The sequence below is a fragment of the Cucumis sativus genome, chromosome 3, assembly GCF_000004075.3.
Source record: "Cucumis sativus cultivar 9930 chromosome 3, Cucumber_9930_V3, whole genome shotgun sequence".
NCBI lineage: Eukaryota > Viridiplantae > Streptophyta > Magnoliopsida > Cucurbitales > Cucurbitaceae > Cucumis > Cucumis sativus.
In genome coordinates, this window is record NC_026657.2 from 33,043,237 (window position 1) to 33,063,040 (window position 19,804).

Sequence of the window (19,804 nt, forward strand, 5' to 3'; positions counted from 1 at the left end):
AAGTAGATCCATATTGAGTTCATTGATTTTTTTAAAATTAAGCTTATTAATTATAGAAACAAAAAATAAGTTTTCAAAAACTCTTTTTTTTCCATTTCAACTTTTTAGTTTTTTTTACAAACTTTAGTAAAAATAGATTGATGCTAGTTTAAAGTTGAAAAGGAGGTGGGCTATAGATTTAACTTTTCTATCTAGAGGCCGTAATTCAACTAATAATTCAAATGTTCTCTAATAAATCTAAAAATTATAGTAAATATAATTGAGAAGAATTCCAAAAAACAAGAAATTAAAAACAAAATTTAAGCACAATTTAATCTAACATAATCAAATATCATACCCCAAAACAAACGTATTCATCCAAAATTTCAAATTTTGTATATACAAAAACACAAACATATTAAAAAAAGAGAGAAACTTTTTGATGATACGTACAAAGAGTTCTCTCTGCATGGTTAATATATAAAATATCAACACTGTATAATATTCAAAATTTACAGATTAATTACAACCTTCAGCAGCAAATAATCATGACAGTGTTAGGGATCCGTTGAGAAGAAGAGAAAGCCAAGAACAACAAAACACCCAATATCAAAACCGGCAGCCCGAGAATCGCCAACGGTGGCGGAGGAAGCGGCGGCACCACCAGTGGCAACAGAAGCAAAGAAGCTGTCCACAGAAGTAAAACCATCACTGAACTTAGACTGCAGAAGTTTACCATCAAATATAGATGACGTCGTATATGCCTCTTCTCTTGCCTCCTACGTCAAAACCGTCGTCGAAAGATCTAACCAAAGAAAAACGTTAGTGAAATTTATGCAACCAACACTACAAGAATTTTGGTCTTGAGAAAAACGTGGACAAAACCTCCACCGACGACTTTTTTTGAGTGGCCGGGAAACATGGAAGAAAAATCTTGAATGAAAAAATAAAACCTCTTTGTTGTAAGGAACGATGAGAGTGGAAACGTCTGAAACAGCGTTCCGCACTCGATCGTTTGCACCATGGAAGGAGACAGGAGAAAGGGATCGAACCACCACCTGTGGCCAACACTGGTGTCACGACTCGTCAAGATTCGCCATTGTTGCAGCCATATTCAAAGGGGGGTTTCTTTGTTGTTGGGTATGGAAAAGGAACAATGAAGTTGAAGGGGTGAAAGCAAAGGAATCAATTGATTAGGTTAGGTGGGGTTGGAGGTTTGGAAATATATAAGTATTTTGTCTTTCATTTTTTCTACATAGGAATGAGTCAATTCATAACCCACTAAGTTTCTCACAAAATGTGTCTTGATTCAGGTAATTGAACTTAATCTCATCCCCTATTTCAAATTTAATAAATTAAAATACTAATTAGTAGTAATGATTCAACTTTATAGCATTTTTCTTTTTTATTTAAAACTCTTCTTTTCAGTCCCCAGATGCATTAATTAAAAATGTCACTATCATATTTAATATATAAATAAATATGTTTCGAAACCTAATTTTTATCATTAGGTCGTGTGTAGTGAATTTTTGTTATTCCTTAACTAGATGTTTTTTATTATTTAAAAAAATAAGATAAATTGTCAAAAAAAAATGAAGTGTAATAAAATTTTAAATTTAATTAAAAAACTAATAAAAAAGAGAAAATATAAAGGTCTAATCATTACAAAAACAAAGAAATTAAAGTAGGCATGTTTATGTTATCTCACGTGCCTATGAAAGAGTTTTATAAATTCTAATAGGATGGTTAATTATATATTTATTTATTTAATCTATAACAATTATGATGAAAAGAATACACTTGGAAGTTTAAGATCAAATAAAGTAAAATATAAAATACTTTTTTAGCAAAATATAGTTTAAATTAATATTCTTTTAGCATGATGAACATGTAAATATGGCATAGATTCTTCACAAAAGACCAATCCCCATCACATAAGACAAATTAACATTATTAATGGGTCAAAATTCTTATATATTAATCATGTAAACGGTTTGAAATAATTAAAAGAAATTTGAATGGAAGACCTAGATGGTTAAAGTACTAGTAACTATATTTATAAATTTAGATTATATCGAAATGTGGGATCCACCTCTAAATATGTAATGTAATCGTATTTACTGATATGTTTACTATGCATTGTGATTATTTGTTATTGTTAGAATCAGATGATAACAACAGTGATAGTCATAACTATTAACTAACTTATACAATAAATTTTATCAAATGTTTCTTTAGGTTCTAAAGAGACGTTATTTTTTAAAAAGAAAGAAAAACATAATATTATACAGTAATTTGTGATTGAACGGTAAATAAAGCTACCTTTATATGTGTGTTATTTTTTCCTTTCTCTTTGTTAATTTTATATCAATACAATCAAATTAAAAATTACTATATTTTCAAACATATAGTAAAATAAATTAAAATATTTATAAAACATTATTGTCCGTTTATAATAAATTGCAATAGACAAATATAGACTTTTATCTATGTCTATCATGGTCTATCAAAATCTATTACAAATAAATTGTATTATTGTTATATATTTACATATATTTTCGAAAGTTTTAACATCTAAAATCAATTTTTTAAATAAAACTAAATAATAGTTTTGATTTTTTTCCAAAATATCATTAGTTGAAATTAAAAAATAACAAATTTAACGGTTGATAATTATTTTATAAAATAAAAGATCAAAACTCGTCTTCTAATACCTAATCTAAATTATATATCAATTAAATCATGTTGCCTTATACTAAACTAATTATTTTAGATGTAAAGTATTCCCATTTATGGCATCGTAAAACGTTGGCTCAAGTCTCTTCACAAATTCAGATTTTCTCCTTTAACTAAAATATTTATAAAAACAAAATATCAGTATGTACCAATAAATATTATCGTCTATCAATAATAGACAAATATATTATTATGTATTTATAATTAATTTTATTATTTAAAACAATTATTTTATAACTTAATTGGTTCAAATGTTTTATCGTTCTTTCATATATAAGGTCTGTTTATGTGTAGTTTCAAAAATCGTTAAAAGAGTGTTCTTATTCCTTCAAAATTAATTTTAATATCATTAAAAGTACATTTAAGTGTGTAAAATTGGACATTTACGTCATTTTGAGTTATGAAATATATGCTTTAAAGTGATTTTAATCATAACAAGGGTGACTCCACAATTTCAAAATCACATCCAAAATAAAATTGGAATATGGACGAGTAAGTTGGTTTACACATCTTCTGTTCCTATATAATTATTTTGAGATACAAAATATCCAGTATACATAGAAGTTGTTTTTTTTTCGGTTATAAACAAATACATAAATACTACTAAGTCCAAACATTTTAAGAGTGAAGAATTTAAAAGTTACTAAAAACATTACGAACTAAATTATAGACATGACATAAAAATGAGTTTAATTCAAGCCATAAAAGTATATTTATATTTATGATTGAGGTTTAAAGTTCAAATCCTTTCCAATTTTAGTTTAACCTAGTAAAAAGATATTTATATATGTTAGTAATCAATTTGAAAATTAATTTACATATTTTCTTATTCACCAAATCAAATAGTTAATTTTTCTTCCAGCATCCAATCATGCTTTAGTAATCTCAACCTTAAACAAGAATAAAGTAAAAAGGAAGTTTACAAAAATAGAAAACAAGAATAAAGTAAAAAGGAAGTTTACAAAAATAAAAAGAAAAAAAAAAACTATGATAGTAGAGTCCACGTCACCTAATGCAATTTTTAAAAATAAAATATATATACAACATTTTCATATTCTATTTTTGATAAATCAAATTATATGTAATTTGAACAAGGCTAAAGTTATGATTCCTTTTCGGTTAACAAGAACTCGAGGAGATTTCAATTATTTCAATCTTAAAAGTACTTTGAAAAAATGAGACTTCAAATCGAAGGGTCACATTTGTTTGGAAATGATGGCAGATGTGATGCAAAATAAATAAAGTTTGATTGTTCAAACCATTAATTTTGGACCTCTTATTTACTTACTTACTCATCTATTTGTGCTACCAAATTAATGTTTGAATGAGATTTGATAATTCTATAATACATATATATATATTCAATTGATATTATACAATGTTTAGGTGTTGAGATTTATGATCATCCATGTTGGAGTTCATTGTTAGTTTCACGAGGTTGAGATAACACTTCTTTGTTATTGTTCTCATCCCATCTCATTATTTGTTTCCACGAAAATAGTGTATTCTTTGTTTTTTTAATTTATTCATTTTTTAAGAAATTAATTTTATTCTATTATCTTTAAAAAAATTAAATATAAAACAAGTCATTTTCAATACATTTTTATGAGAAATACACCACACCAGTAAATATATATTATAGGAAACTCTAATAAAACAATAAATATTTTACACACAATATATAATTGAAATAATTAATCCCATAATTTCTAAAAAATAATTAAATATAAATATTGCAAGTCCATTGATTTAACCTAAATATTTCTTGTGATTGTAATGACAATAAATATTTAAACACTTTTTTTAAAAGATGTATTTAAGTATAAAAACATTCATGTATGTAAAAAAAATATATTGTTAAAAGCTATGATTTGTGTAGAGTAGTATGCATGTATATCACGTGTGTGTATATATATATATATATATATATATATATTTCATTGGACTAAAGTAGGGATGGGGAATGGGAAATATGGTCTCGTCCCTCGTCCGTCATCCCTATCTTTGTTTGGTCAAAGATAATTTTTTTTTTTTGCTTTAAAGATAGTTTAATTGAGATAAATGAAAATCTTTAGACCCTACTAATTTAAATTGACAAGCTAGTAACAAACCCACCAAAATAAAATGTAAAGATTAAACCGACAATGAATTAGCATAGAAGCCATAAAGTCTTAGAGGTACCTACACAACTGAACACATTAGAAATTTTGATAATAAATACAAAATAATCATCCAACTATAACATAAATACAAAGTAGGAAAATGAACAAAAGAATAAATTTGAAAAAATAGTCAACAGTGACTTTGAACGAAGCAAACGAACCAAGGTGTTTTTTGAGATGGATTTGATATAGAAAAACCCCCTCTTTCGATGAACTAAATGATTTCACAAGTTTTCTTGAAAGAGTTGATGAATGCTTGAATAAGAGCAACCTTTCTATAGTCCAAGATGATTGAAGGGTGAGCAAAAATCAAGTTTTGAACCTTTCCAATTAGTCTCAAGTTGAAAAACAACTAAAAAACTAGTGAAACGAAGCACAATATATAAAATCGGGGATAAAGGTTACAAAATGAAAAAAAAAGTTTTCTAAAAACAATAATAATAAAAAAACTATTTACCCTCGTATAAAAAACAACAAAAATTATAATTACAAATAATTTTTTATGAACAATAAAAATTTGGAAAATTATCGATAGCAAATTTGATTAAATATTGAACAAAATTTTCAGATTCTATCCATAATAAACTCACGTGCTTTTATCGATGATATTAATAAAGAATACTTTTATCGATGACATTAATAAATAGCGATAGAAGTCAATTGATAGAAACTAAGATATTACTACTAAATATTTTATTTTGTTATTTTTAAAAATGTTTATTTTTTTTTTGTTTTTTATTTGTAAATTTTGTTACTTTCGATAATAAAAATAGAAGTTGGGTTAATTTTCATTTTTTGACCCAATAAGGGGCCATTTTACAATTATTAAATTTTAATTTTGTAGAAGGACGAGGGCGGGAAAAGCAAAAACCCAAGAAGAACAAAAAAGAAAGTCATAGCTGAGCTTCGAAGAAGAAACTCAAACCCCTGCTCTCTCCCTGAGAAAACCAGAGTGAAAGAGAACCAAAAATGGAGAGAATTCATGTAACCGTCCGAGCAAGGCCACTCTCAGCGGCGGACTCCAACACAAGCCCTTGGAAAATCTCTGGAAACTCCATTTTCATTCCCAATAACCCTAACAAGTTTGAATTTGGCAAGTTTCCATTCATTTCTCTTCTTTACCCTTCTCTATTTCTCCCCCATTTCTCCCCCTCCTAACTGTTTTTCTTACTTCATTTTTCTTTATTTTTCTTGAAGACCAAATTTTCGGTGAAGATTGTAAGACTTTTGAAGTCTATCAAGCTCGCACCAAAGAAATTGTTGCCTCAGCAGTTCGTGGATTCAATGGTGATGTTTTGGATTCATTCATGTGCTAGTAATATTTGGCTTAGTGCTTGAAAGTCACTATTTTGTGTTGTTGTTCATAATTTAGGGACTGTGTTCGCTTATGGGCAAACTAACAGTGGGAAAACTCATACAATGCGGGGCTCACCCACTGAACCTGGGATTATTCCTCTTGCTGTGAATAATTTGTTTGATGCTATACATCAGGTATTTCTAGAATTACTCTATTGCTATCCTTGGTTACGACTAGGCTACACGAAGAGCATCCTCCTCCTCCAGTTCTTACTTTTGTTTTGGTACTTACATTTAGAAGTATGGACTTGTGGGGCTTGTTTAATATTCAAATGGAAAACGTGGAAGATGGGTTTTACTTTATTTGGACTATTGAAACGAAATTCCAAACGGTATGCTGTTATAGCCGGATGCAGATATGTCTAAGTGGACTTGTGGGGGGCGCTCTTGCTCATCTAATATGTTGAACTATTAGATATGTCTAAGTGGAATCTTCCTGTTCAAAGGATGCAGATAGAGAGTTTCTTCTCCGAATGTCCTACATGGAAATCTACAACGAGGAAATAAATGATTTATTGGTTCCCGAGCATCGAAAACTGCAGATTCACGAAAGTTTAGAGGTGATGCTTAATTTTCAACTTGGTGCAACTTATTGTTCCATGTCCAAAATTCTATCTACTTTGTTGATGTTAGTTTTTTTCTCCATATTTGCAGCGGGGAATCTATGTTGCTGGTTTGCGAGAAGAGATCGTTGCTTCTTCTGAGCAAGTTCTCGATCTTATGGAATTTGGAGAATGTAATTTAAATTTCAAAAGAATACTCTTTTGCTTCATTCTTAAAGAGCTAAATGGAATTCTATTTTATTTCCAAATTTATTTTATATTTCTCAGCCCTTGGGTTAATAATTCTAAACTTCCGATTTTGAGACTGAAGAGTTGAATAGGGAGCATTATGAATTTTTTACTCTATTTTGATCTCTTAGAAGCCAATAACTCTGATTTGTCAGGGCTTTGTCTGCCTCGTCTTAAATGTATTAGTGATTGAAAGTAATTTTAATTACTTGTTTATACATTCAGCTCATCGTCATATTGGAGAGACAAATATGAATTTGTACAGTAGTAGATCCCACACTATTTTCCGCATGGTAAACATAACATTCTTCCAATTCTGCAAGTCATTCAGCTATTGTTTTATTTCCCCCTCTATCTGACTTAATAATGAAATAGATAATTGAGAGTCGAGATAAAGTTGAAGATGGAGACGCTGGAAATTCTTGTGATGCTGTTCGTGTTTCAGTTCTGGTATGTGGTTCCCATAATAATCAGCTATTCTACATGCTTTTGATTCCGTTATTCATTTAGCAATTACCCTGTTATTGTGATTAGAAGACGGGCCCATCATCTACCCTTGTTGGCTAAAAGCTTATATCACTTTCTCCCTACCTCCTCCTCCTCTCTCTCTCTCCATTCAAAGAATTATGGAAGAAAGAACCAAGTAGAATAATGGGGTGTTGTCCTTCAATCAAACGCAAAGCTTTTTGGATTTCTATTGTTAGAAGTGGAATATGGCTGATAAAGGTGGAAAGATGCTCTACTCTTTATTCATTTAGCTCATAATTGCAGGCTGGTTAGGAAAGGGTAATATAAACTTGTGAATAATTTCCTCTATCAACAATTAAAGTTGTGAGACTATGTTGTGAATGGAGAAGGTCATGAGTAAAAGTGGAGTGGTGAAGGCGTGCAGTATCGTTTCAAATGGGGTAAAGAAAGAAATCTCATTCTGGAAGGAAGTATATTACCCATGCATGGTCGGAAAATTTTGAAGAAAGCAGTGTGCAGTTTTTCTTTTAAAGAGGAGGAGGTGTTTTGGGATGTTTGATAATGTAGTAAAACGGAGAATACATAGGACAAAATTATAGTTATAACTGATAGATGAAAATAGGGGTTTTGAGGGATTGGGTGGCGTAAGATGATTGGAATAAGAAAGAAATGTGGAAAAGGGAATACCATCATGTGTAGATTGGTGATTAGACTGAGGTTGAGTAAAAGAGTAGTAGTTTTTTGAAGACAGAATAGGAGAAGCAATGTCTCAATATGATTAGATGGAAAACAGTTGTTATTACCATATCTTTCTTTCAATGACTGTTGGTTCCATATTTTATAAGAATTGAAAATACAATTTGTGACGACTTGATGGTGATTCCCTTTGATGTTGAAATGATATTTGCTAAGATGCCCAAACGAGAACTCACTGAATTTGTAAAAGAGAAATCCTAGCTAGACATTTGAGTGGTTTGACACTCTTCTTTCCTATCTTTACCGACACGATCTCTTTCCGTGTGTGTAAGCTGGCCCGGACACTTGTGGATATAAAAAACAAACAAACAAACAAACAGGGCTTCTAGGGATTAGGTGGGGGTGGTAGAGTGTGTTTTTTTTGTAAAAGGAGGTTGTAGAGTCTAGTAATGCTAATTTTTCCATATGATTATGTTGGCTCGGGTGGATTGTCATTTCAGGAGCCTTTGGGTTGGATGTTACTGTTAGCATCATATAAACTATAATCACCAACTTGGTCGAATATAAACTATTGATAATTATTTCATTAACATGTTTTATTATGTTATAAATTTTATCATGTAACAATAGCATGATTATGTTTTTAATGTACGTTGCATATTATAATTTCAAAATTCAAATCTTAAAATTCTATTTTCTGAATTTTCTTAAGTAGGCATTCCTTATTTTTCCTTATTTTGCTTAAATGGTTGCAGAATTTAGTGGATCTTGCTGGTTCAGAGCGTGCTGCAAAAACTGGTGCTGAGGGTATTCGCCTTAAAGAGGGTTCCCACATTAACAAAAGTTTGATGACCCTGGGAACTGTCATTAAAAAATTAAGTGAAGGTGCTGAAAGTCAAGGGTAGGTGTTTGTGTGTGCTTCTTTCCCCCCTCCTACTTCATTTCTGAATAAAAGGACTGTTCCTGCATGGTTTTTATTTGATATATGTTGCAGGAGCCATGTCCCCTATCGTGACAGCAAACTGACTCGCATTTTGCAACCTGCACTCGGTGGAAATGCAAACACAGCAATTATATGCAATATCACTTTAGCACAGGTATCATCTTTTGTCACCAGAGAGATTTTCATTTTTGTATGTTTAAGTTTTAAGCAGTGATACTTTATTACATAAACTTCTGTGAAGTACGCAAGGTCCAATATCAGGTTATCATTCAGAAAAATGAGGCTTTACCATGTGTGCATAGAGATATTCATTTAGTTGCGTAGAAATATTCTGTATTTGTTTTACAAAATATTAAAGAATTTTATAAATAATCTCGTTACCACTCTGGGTTTGAATTGTGTTATTAGCTCAACCGCCCTTCAAAAACTTAAAGCTTCATTACTTGATTTTGTATTTACTAATGTGAAAGCTGTATCTATTACTTTTTCTCTCATTGAAGTGCCTCGATTTGGTTATGGAATTCCTAGATTTTATCTTTCTATTGAGCACCTGATTGCTTCATTATGCGTGTTTGAAGGAAGTTTTCATATCTCGTACTTCATCCTGATTTTTAAGTTTCTTGATTTGGTGACAGGTTCATTCAGATGAGACGAAAAGTACCCTCCAGTTTGCTAGTAGAGCATTACGTGTCACTAACTGCGCTCATGTGAACGAGGTTTTGATCTGTAGTTTCATTTCTTCTGCCCCTTGTTTCAACTCAAATATTTATGCTTTCCTCTGAGAAAGCTAATATTTCTCGGCCCACATTTGCTTTTAATCATTGTGCTTATTCTCTTGCATCCAGTTCAAAATTTAAACCCTTTCTTGCAGATATTAACAGATGCTGCTCTGTTAAAGCGTCAAAAGAGAGAGATTGAGGATCTTCGTGCCAAATTGCAGGTCAGGCCACATATATATATTTTTTGTTTTCTTCCCTTTTTTTCTCCATCCTGATAAAAAGGTCGGACTATCTTGTTCTGTTTCTATGTTTCAGGGTTCCCATTCGGAGCATTTAGAGGAGGAGATCCTCAACTTGAGAAATACATTACTAAAGGTCTGCAACAAAAATTAATATGATGTTTTTTTTAGGGTGCATGGATTTATCCTCGAAAGTTTCTATATGCATGACAGATTGAACTGGAAAGGGAACGAATGGCTTTGGAGTTGGAGGAAGAAAAGAAGGTGCAGTCTGAATGGGAGAAGAGGGTGCAGGAACAAGCTAAGAAAATAGAAAATTTGAGTTCCATGGTGCTTTATTCGAAAAGAGAGGAGAACCACGATGAAATTAAAATTAAAAAGGTTCACAAAATAAAAATGTATTGCATTTAGTACAGTTCTGTAATTACAACTTTCAGATTTATGCCAACTGGGAGGCTTTTTGTAGTCTCCTTGGCCTTTGGGGATGTCTCTCATTCTTTTGTTTTGTACTTTCCCCTCATTTTTTTATTTAATATAAATCTCGTTTCTAATAAAAAAAAATGTTTTGCATTTGTACGATTTTCTGACTTCTTTTTGTTAGCCTGTACATGTTGCTCTGTTCTTTTTTATCTGACCACTATATCTAGTTCTCTAGTCTTCTTATTACATCTAAACTGAGTTTCTTTACAAAAATTATTCTTTTTTTATTACTTTTTTCCCACTAATTTTTTTGGACATAAAAATTGTACTCTTTTGTATTGTAGGATAAGAGAAGGGATACATGGTGTCCAGGAAATATATCACGGAATCCCCTTAGACAGGTAAAACTGTTGGCTTATTGTTTTAGCTTATGGTTTATATCATGTGTACTCTCGACTCCCTAGAACACTAACGAAACTGTCCTATTTTGTGTTTTCCAAGTAGTTTAGTAGATTTTGAGGTATTATTTGTTGATGATTGTTATTATTATGTTGTCCTATTTTGTATTAGTTGCTTAGCTAATGATTGTTAGAGATAGTCCAATGATGTAAGCTAGGATGGTTAGAGCAGAGTACACAAGATGGAAGTTGGTTAGAAGGGAAACCAATTAGGAAGAGAAGAATAAATGTTGAAATATATGGAAAAGTTGTTTTGAAGCTGCACTGTAAATATTAATGGGAGAGCCAGGGAGACTCCTGAAATCTCCCCAAATTGCATCTTATATTTGTCTTGCCTTTATTGAGTAAAATTAAAGCAATTTCTCTACCAAATCTTTGCCATACATTTTTTGTACTCATGCTCATGTGTGAAATGTTTTTGCATATTTAGGTCTACCCAACCAACCAATCTATGTCTTCGGCTGTTAAACCTGTAAGAGCTGATCGTGAAATGGGACCACTTCTTCCATTCGAAGAACTGTTGGATGACACTGAAGTTTCTAAGGAGGAAACTTGCAAAAGGGGTGAAAGCAATCACAAGAATGGACTAGAAGGGGGTGCTTTTCCAGATCCCTGTGCATTATTGCATGTTACCAATAGGAGAAAAGGTGTACCAAAGAAGAAAAGCCTTCCGGGAGTAATGCCACTTGTCTATTACTTTAAATTTTTTTAAATTGTAATTACGGGATTAACATTGTTATAAATTTGACAGGACACTGATGTAATAGATGTGCAGGCAGCATATGAAGATTTGCTGCTAAGGTTTGAAAGTGAGGTAGTATTTGGTCTCTCTAACCACAATATTAGAATCTCTCCTCTCTCCTGATATTACTTTCTTTTTAATCCTATATTTATTTCTTTATTATTATTATTTTTTGTAGAAAACTATGAGCGACATAAAAATTGATTGCTTAACGAGGAAGCTTGAGGAAATTGATGATTACTATCATGTCAAAAGAGGCGACTTTAATGGGGACAAACATATAAGTTTACGGGAATCAGAGGCAATCCTTGTTATCAAGCGACTTCAAGAACGGGTGTTTTGATCCTCACTTTATTATTTTATGTCATGGTTCACTTCCTAATATATGAATTATCTACATTATTCAGTCCAATTTTGTTTTTAATTTTCGCCCCTTACATTTTATTATTTTATTCACAGATATTGACTTTGGAAATGGAGAAATCTTCAAGTCAGCAAAATCTTGATAATGTCGTGGAGCTTGCAACAGAGCAAAATATATGTGCTAGGGAAAAGTTTGACGAGGTAAGTACAGTTCAATATGAAAGTTGATATTCATAACTCTTATTTCTGATATATTAATTGATATTTCTGGAAATATAACAGATATCACATGAACCTTTTGAAATCGTGAATTTCTTAATAAAACTACAGTAGCTTCTTTAAATAGGTTATATAACTGGAAACGATCTAGCATTCTCCAAGCAAGCTAAAGTTCATGAGCTCAAAGTTAAATATTGGAAACTATGTTGAATAACAAAAAAACTTGTCTAATTTTGGAGACAGACATTGGAAAATAAAAAAGGATTTCTTTATTAAAATTATACCTTTTATTGTAACATTTTATTTATTTATCATTATTATTTTATTATTGCTGATATAGAAAGTTTCTTGTCTCCCTATAGTTCCATGATTATATTGATACAAGACATTCGTGGTTTTTACGTTGGATTTATCTTAGTTTGCTATTGTGTAATATTGCAAAAGTAGAGTTCTAGTAAGATCTTATATTTTTATAGCTATCTGAAGAGTTGCATAATGCACGTGAAGAAGCCAGGGTGGCTCGCGAGAAGCTTAATTCCCCTGAATGTGTAAGAATACATTCATAGACCTGTCATTTACATTTGATTTTGTATTATTTAGTCTTGCATTTTCTCTAATTTCCCGTGTGTACGTTTTCTAATATGTTAGGAGTTAATCAGTTATTAGACAAAGTAATTTGTAACCATCTACCTGCCAATATGCTTCTTTCAGGAAGAAAATTTTGACTTATTGTCAATACTTTCAATGGAACTTCAAGAAGTGATTGCGGAAATTGAAAACTCTAAACAAATTTCTTTGAGTGTTTCTTTACTCGTCAATGATACATCTCAGTGTTTTTCTGCTCTATCTGACATGTTGCTTGTAAGTATTCTTAGAGCAGCTCTTGGAGATTAGTGTTCTCATACTCTTGTCCAGCTCAATGACCTTCCTTTAGATCTCATCAGTTGGGACTAAATGCAGGATTTGAAGACTACGATCCATAAATGTTCTGCTGAACAGAAACTAATTATTAATGATCACGAAGAGCTGAACTCCCAATTGATGCAGAAAGTTTCCAAAATTGAGAATGAGAAGGTGTGCATTTTTGAAGTATGTGGTTGTAATCCTTCTGCTTCTAATTTTTTCTCTCTCTTCATGTGCAGCTTCTTCTTCAAAATTACTCGGATGATCTCCAGAATCAGATAGGGTTACTGAAACAGCAAGTTCAAAATAACGAGGAGCTATCGACGGTAAATATTCTTTTATATATATATATTTTTTATTTGATGTATGCTTGGCAATGCAAACCCTTCCGCTCAAAATCTCTATTTCTTTCAGTCATTTCCATAAAATGTGTCCTTTCAACTTTTTTTAGATGTATGCTTTGCAATCCTTTAAAGAGATGTGTGCCTGCATGTTTGTTGCTCCTGCAGGCTCTTGATCATCAGAACATGGAACAAGCTGAATATCTTGCTCAAATCCAAGCTCTTCAAAAGGAAATAACATATTTGTCATCTAGTTCACTTGCAAGGGAGAAAGAAAGCCTAAGAAAAGATCTTGAAAAAACAAAAGGAAAGTTGAGAGAGTTTGAAGTTAAGCTCAAGAATGCTTTACAAGAGAGGACAAAACTTGAGGTTTGATAACCTCTTAATGTTCTCCGAATAACTTTAATATGGGTTATCAGTTTAATAACATTTTCACTTTCAGGGTGAGAAAGCTGCAGCCGAGCGAGAGATAAAGTGGCTAGTTGGTCAAAATTCTCTTCTTAAGCGCGATATCAATAAACGTGATTCCATTGCTGGTAGACGGCGTGATTCAATAATTGATAAGAGTTCAAAGGGGCTTGATCCAGACAGAGCGAAGTCCTTTGTACATTCATATGAACAAATACTGGAGGTAACAATAACACAATGGTGCTAAAAAAAATATGGATTACTTCTATTAGTTAATTATCATGAGTAAGTTAAAAGAAGTCATTTTTTATAAGGAAAAAAAGTCATTTTCAATTTTATATATGTTATATTTCCAATTACTACAATCAAATTCATGTTTTCCTATAATATAATATTTATCTTTGCAAATATTTTTAGAAAGTGATGTGTCCCATTTAAATTTTCCTAAAAGGTGGGAGGTTCACCTTCGAAGAGTCAGACATCTGAGTTCTTTTGAATGTTTATCAGGAAGATCAGAAGGAGTTGGAAGTTTTTGCATTTGAGTTAGAGGCGAAGATTGCTTCTCTGGAAGAACAATTAAGCGCCACATACAATGAGAAAGAAGAGGCAATATTTAGAAATGAATGCTTACTTTCAGAATTAGAAACTTTATCTGAAAAACTGCAAATAGCAAACATACAACTGACTGCTGTACAGGATGTCAACGAACTTGTAAGCTTATACTTTTATTTCAATAGTTGGACATTGGTTCTCTGGGGACTGCTCTTTCTTTCTGAAACATGATATTGTATATATCTCCAGAAACAAAGCTTAGAAGAAGCTACATTTAACCAGAGAAACTTGGAAAGCTCCATAAAATTTCTGGAAGAACAAAAAGAAGAATTGGCCATGGTAATTTCAGATTTATGACTTTACCTTCACCTTTCTGTCCACGATAAAGTAATGGAGTTAAATTACAAATTTAGTCTCTAAACTTTGAAGTTTATATCCATGCCTGATTTTTTATTTTATTTTATGTCTAATAGGTCCTTGATATTTTTTAAAATTTTAAAAATTAATCGATGTAGAAGATATAAATTTGAATTATATATATAGTGAAACCATAAACATTTGCATCTCTGTTTCACGTTTCAACTTATTGGTGCATTTCCACTGGTTCTGAAGCAACTCACAGAAGCCCTTCTGGAAATGGAGGAGGAAAGAGCTGTGTGGTTATCGAAGGAGAAAACTTATATTGAAGCAATAGAAGAGAAAGTAAAATTACACGATCTGAAGGTGGCTTCTGCATCAAAAGAGATATCTAAGGTATGAGCTTTATGAGTCAACTTGTCAAGAAATCTGCTGAATATACCTCTTTGTTTCTTTTTTTAAAAAAAAAGAAGAGAATTTTCTAGCATATATTTCGTTCATTTTAGTTGGAGGCAATAATTTTTTTTCAAAATGCCGGTGGATAACTAATTGAGTAATCCTTGTGGATGGGAGATTGGGTAGTAATTTTGTAAACCAACACCTTTCTATCAGTACGAATACTCTGTTTTGGTATTTTTTTAATTTTTTTTTAAAAAACTGTGCTGATTTCTTTATGAGTGCGCTTTCGTTTCAGTATTTTCTCTAAACGACTTATAATTTTCTAATCAAAGCAAATACACGAGCCATTTTGGTAGTTCAGTTTAAGATTTTTATTTAAAGTATGTTATGTTTTATGTTTTTCTTTTTCAAACTTAAAATTAATGTTGGAACATTTAAATTTCATTCCCTAAAATTGAGTTTGTTCTAAATATTAGAGGCTTAAATCACTATCCTATAACCTTGAATTAAAAAAAAAAAATTATTTAGTGAAAAGATTTTGGAATTCAAAAGATTTAAGTACTTCAAATACTTCTTTAGAAGTTCTTCAGATCCAAGGTCTAAGTTCTCCCAAATAACATTTTACTGTTGTTGGACTTAGAAAGACGCCACTAATTATGAAATTTATTGTTATTGTACTAAGTACTCCCAAACATGAAATTTCTTTTTGTGTGACCTATAAATTCTCCTAGAAGAAGCAACAAAACAGGTAGCATCCTAAAAAGTAGGCATAGCTTCCACTCTAGTTGAAATTCTTTTGTTCATATTCAAGTCAGATATTACCATTGAAAAGTAGTTTTAACCTTTATAAAAATATATTATTCAATCTTCACAATGCATAAAGGATTTTTTTTCCTTCAAATTTTATAATTAAAAAAAAAAAAGAAAAAGAAACAAAACCTTTCGTTGATATAATGAAAAGAGTCAAATATTCAAAATACAACAATGTAGCAATTGAAAATAAATATTCAACTAAATTAAGCAGAGATTCAGAGAAGATAAAAGCATTCCAATTCAAAAAATGTCTTAAATATAAAAATTAGAGAAAGCCTTTGAACAAGAACACCATGAAATGGTCTTACATTTTTAATATCAAAGCCTACAGATAGATTTTATAGTTTGCAAATGTGCATTTTTTATCTACTGGGAAAGTATTGATAACATGCATTTGCTATCTGTGTTACCAACATTAACAAAAAACGGTGAGTAATTATGGGTCACAAGCACACATCAGCCTAACTATTGTAGTCTTAGGGCTGATCTGATAACAAGCTATATACGGACTTTAAAGCTGTAAATGAAGAGCTAATTTTACATCAAGTTATTATATCTTGTAAGAAAAGAATTTGAGCTATCCAATGAAGGTTTAGACAAAGTCATAAATAGTCATCCCACTGTTCCGTGAATAAATTCTTACCAGTTCCTGGTATTCCAAAGATGGAATGTGAAGACAAGATTATTAGTCCATTTTATTTTACAGTATACATTAACTGAATTGCACGTCTCCCTTTCTTACTTGTTCGATGTTCTTACAACCTTTATGCATTTTAATGTATAAAACGTGCAGTGCTTTCTTGTTTCTGATGGTTGTAAAGATGGTTAAACATTTGAACTTTACAACGTAGGTGATGAATGATTTGGAGTCTTGTCGTGAAGAATGCGAGTTACTGAAACAAAAATTGAGATGCTCAGAGGAGAATGAGAGACGGGAAAAAGAGTGCAGGTATTTTCTAGACTTTCTTCTGAGTTGTATTTTCAGAGGGTTTGGTTGATTATGCATCTCTTTATTTACACATATTAAACGAAGCTTCAAAGTTAATAATGGTCCAATCTTTTACTCCGTTTAATAATATATGTAGTACTTTAACAGTGATAACTTTGTTTCTAATTCAAAAATATGTAACCATACAAATAAAGGCGCTTTGATTTTTTTTAGCTTTTGTATTATCATATTACGTACTGCTATGACTTTCTATTGTTATTACAAATCCAAATTGGTGTAGTTCAGATGTTTGAGAATTTCATAATGCTTGAATTGTGGAACTGATTTAGTATTATTTATTTTTAAAATTTTGTTAATTGGTTTTGTCCTTGTTCTATTTGTGTTTTAAGTTCTTAAATAATAACATACTGGAGCATTTGTGTCCATGCCTTAGGCTTCTATCATCTATAACATATGGTATATATTTGAAGAACTTGTGAAATTTGTTATGTTTATTTGTATTTTGTTAATTTTGCACATTTTGTTGCAGTCGGAAGAAGCTAGATGCCATAGAGAGCCTAAAAAATGAGAAAAATATAGCTGAGGTTGAAAATGAAGCAACTCAGCAAGTAAGTTATATACTTTCAGCACTTACTTTTTAATATTTGTGATTGTCCGAACCGGTTTACACACATCTTGACTAATCTCATGGGACAAACTGTCTGACCTTGAAATATTTCCGTCAAGAAAACTTGTAGGAAATTAATTCATAGGTTGGCAACCACCATGGATTGAACCTTTGACCTCATGCTGGTTACTCTGCACTTTTATGGATGTTGGATGTGAGTGTGATGGGATGATACTAATAGTTCAATTGAATATTTTCTGTTGACATCTTTTTTAATATAAAAGACCATCTTTCATTGATAAGCAAGAAAAAAAATAAAGGACAATGGCATACAACAAAATAAGCCCACAAAAAGGAGCACTCTAAAGAAAGGGTCTTCATTCTCCCATCAAGCAAAATATGACCAAATGAATGATTACTATGATGAAAAGAATAATTACAAAAGAAGTTCGTCACCAATGCCCAAAGATAGACATTAAGTCTCACAAGGGACCAAGCATCAACATATTCGCTTTCAATCCTTAAACACCGGAACATGGTACAAACCCAGCCTAATTCACTTGAGATTGTTTAACAGGTTTTTCTTTATGAATTTTGTCTCGATCATCTCCTCTCAAACGGAGAATCTACATGGTCTTATGATAGGTCCCCAATCAAGAACATCTGTGCTAGGAAGTGTATGCATGGGTGCATAGGCAATATGTATGTAAATCAAACAAAGTATCCAACCAACATATTTGAAAAAAATAAAAAAGATCGAAATCATTACAGTTTTGTTTGTCCCGTTAGGTTTGGACATCTCTAATTAATGGTACAGGTGAAGCTTCATTTGATAAGCGACAACCATATGTTTGAAGAACCAATCAACTTTGGTGGAATTATGTGAACTTTAGGTTTCAGGTGAAATAATATTTCTAATTAATCACCCGTCTTTTCTCTTTCAGAATATTAGAAACCAGCTGCTTCTTGTGACGAAGGAAAGAGATAATTTGATGATTCAGATTCAAGATCTTCAAAGTCGTTCCATCGAAGTAGAATTGCTAAAAAATAATACCAATGAGATGGTAACGACAAAACTTGTCTGTTTCTTATTCCTTTCTCTTAATGAACCAAGTTTTCTGAAATATTAAACATGCTATATCGATGAATTTAATGCAGTTAATAGGAGCAAAACTTCAAGCGGAAAAATTGGCCTCCAGAATTTCCAGCTTGGAAGTTAAGATGCATGATGTAAGTTCTTGACTATATTGTATACTCTTAAATAGATATTAAGAATTTAAGACGTTGGTACTTCTAATTTCCTACTCTTGCTGAAAGTCTTAGAGCTAAAGCTTCTACAGAAAGCATATGTATCTATAGTTATTACCTTATCTAACAATCTTGCCAACAGGATGAGGTTCAAAACGGCAAAGAAAAGGCGAAGTTTCGAATGAGACTACGTAGTACTCAAGCAAAGTTGGATGCGTTCCGCATTAGATATCAAGAAGTACTGGATGAGTCTGATCTCATGGATAGAAAGTACGAGAAGGCCACGAAGGACTTGAAGAAAAAGTTGACTTCAGAATGTATTGAGAACCTTAACCTTAGGAAGCAACTTGCTTCTGTACAAGGACTAAGGTAAATATTTATTCATGTATATCCATAATATTAAATTGTGCTAACCCTTTAGATCAGGTCTAAGTTCTCATTCATCGATCTATCAAATGTATTATCTTATTTGTAAATGTTTGACATTAACAAAAACTCGGCTATAACTTAACTTCATCTACAGTTTGGATCAGTAGATGTCATTAGGTAATCTTATTATAGACTCAGGTTTTTTTAGATCAAGATTATTGTATATACTTCTGTAATATAGCTTGAGGGGAAAAAATATTGTTTCTACCTGTCTTTTAAACCACAGCATAATACATTGGATCTTTGTTCTTATCATTCTTTCAAGTTTCAAAGGATGATATTTTCATCGACCTGTTCATTAGAACATTTGAAAAAAATTGAATGTGCTATAACGTAATGATCTCAACTTGTGTTTCAAGTCGCTGTGCAGTATTTTTGATATTGAACTAATACATCAATGAATTAAAAAAGTCAGATTAATCTAAAAAGTTCATTCACAAAATTCAATCTTACTACTTGAAAAAAGAATTTAGAAGATTTAAGTAAAAACATTCTCCAAATTTTGAG

The 19,804-nt window shown here is 31.4% G+C and overlaps 1 protein-coding gene and 2 long non-coding RNA genes across 5 annotated transcripts; 1 reads left to right on the forward strand and 2 right to left on the reverse strand.

Annotated features, from left to right (window-relative positions):
- Positions 1 to 309: 309 nt before the first annotated feature.
- Positions 310 to 1,274, reverse strand: LOC116402600. The gene is made up of 2 exons (XR_004215047.1): positions 933 to 1,274; positions 310 to 784 (listed from the first exon to the last, which is right to left on the reverse strand). It is a non-coding gene; the product is annotated as an uncharacterized LOC116402600 (long non-coding RNA).
- A 4,460-nt stretch (positions 1,275 to 5,734) lies between these two features.
- LOC101219625 (kinesin-like protein KIN-7O) lies at positions 5,735 to 19,552 on the forward strand. 3 transcript variants are annotated; one of them, XM_011653890.2, is made up of 32 exons: positions 5,737 to 5,970; positions 6,075 to 6,164; positions 6,250 to 6,368; positions 6,680 to 6,793; positions 6,888 to 6,969; positions 7,250 to 7,317; positions 7,400 to 7,474; positions 8,944 to 9,089; positions 9,183 to 9,285; positions 9,767 to 9,847; positions 10,003 to 10,071; positions 10,166 to 10,225; positions 10,303 to 10,470; positions 10,854 to 10,910; positions 11,398 to 11,643; positions 11,719 to 11,781; positions 11,888 to 12,043; positions 12,169 to 12,273; positions 12,768 to 12,839; positions 13,003 to 13,152; positions 13,252 to 13,365; positions 13,434 to 13,520; positions 13,704 to 13,904; positions 13,978 to 14,166; positions 14,451 to 14,654; positions 14,745 to 14,834; positions 15,108 to 15,248; positions 16,916 to 17,013; positions 17,543 to 17,621; positions 18,565 to 18,684; positions 18,779 to 18,850; positions 19,011 to 19,552. In XM_011653890.2, the coding sequence occupies exons 1-32, from the start codon at positions 5,847 to 5,849 to the stop codon at positions 19,239 to 19,241; spliced, it is 3,774 nt and encodes a 1,257-aa protein (XP_011652192.1). In that variant the 5' UTR covers positions 5,737 to 5,846; the 3' UTR covers positions 19,242 to 19,552. The 3 variants fall into 3 exon arrangements, 2 of the variants coding, with proteins under 2 accessions (XP_011652192.1, XP_011652194.1); XM_011653892.2 differs by lacking the exons at positions 5,737 to 5,970; positions 6,075 to 6,164 and having other exon boundaries at positions 6,687 to 6,793; XR_004215292.1 differs by lacking the exons at positions 17,543 to 17,621; positions 18,565 to 18,684; positions 18,779 to 18,850; positions 19,011 to 19,552 and having other exon boundaries at positions 5,735 to 5,970; positions 15,118 to 15,248.
- LOC116402726 lies at positions 17,606 to 19,090 on the reverse strand. Its single transcript, XR_004215293.1, has 2 exons — positions 18,987 to 19,090; positions 17,606 to 17,811 (listed from the first exon to the last, which is right to left on the reverse strand). It is a non-coding gene; the product is annotated as an uncharacterized LOC116402726 (long non-coding RNA).
- Positions 19,553 to 19,804: the final 252 nt, after the last annotated feature.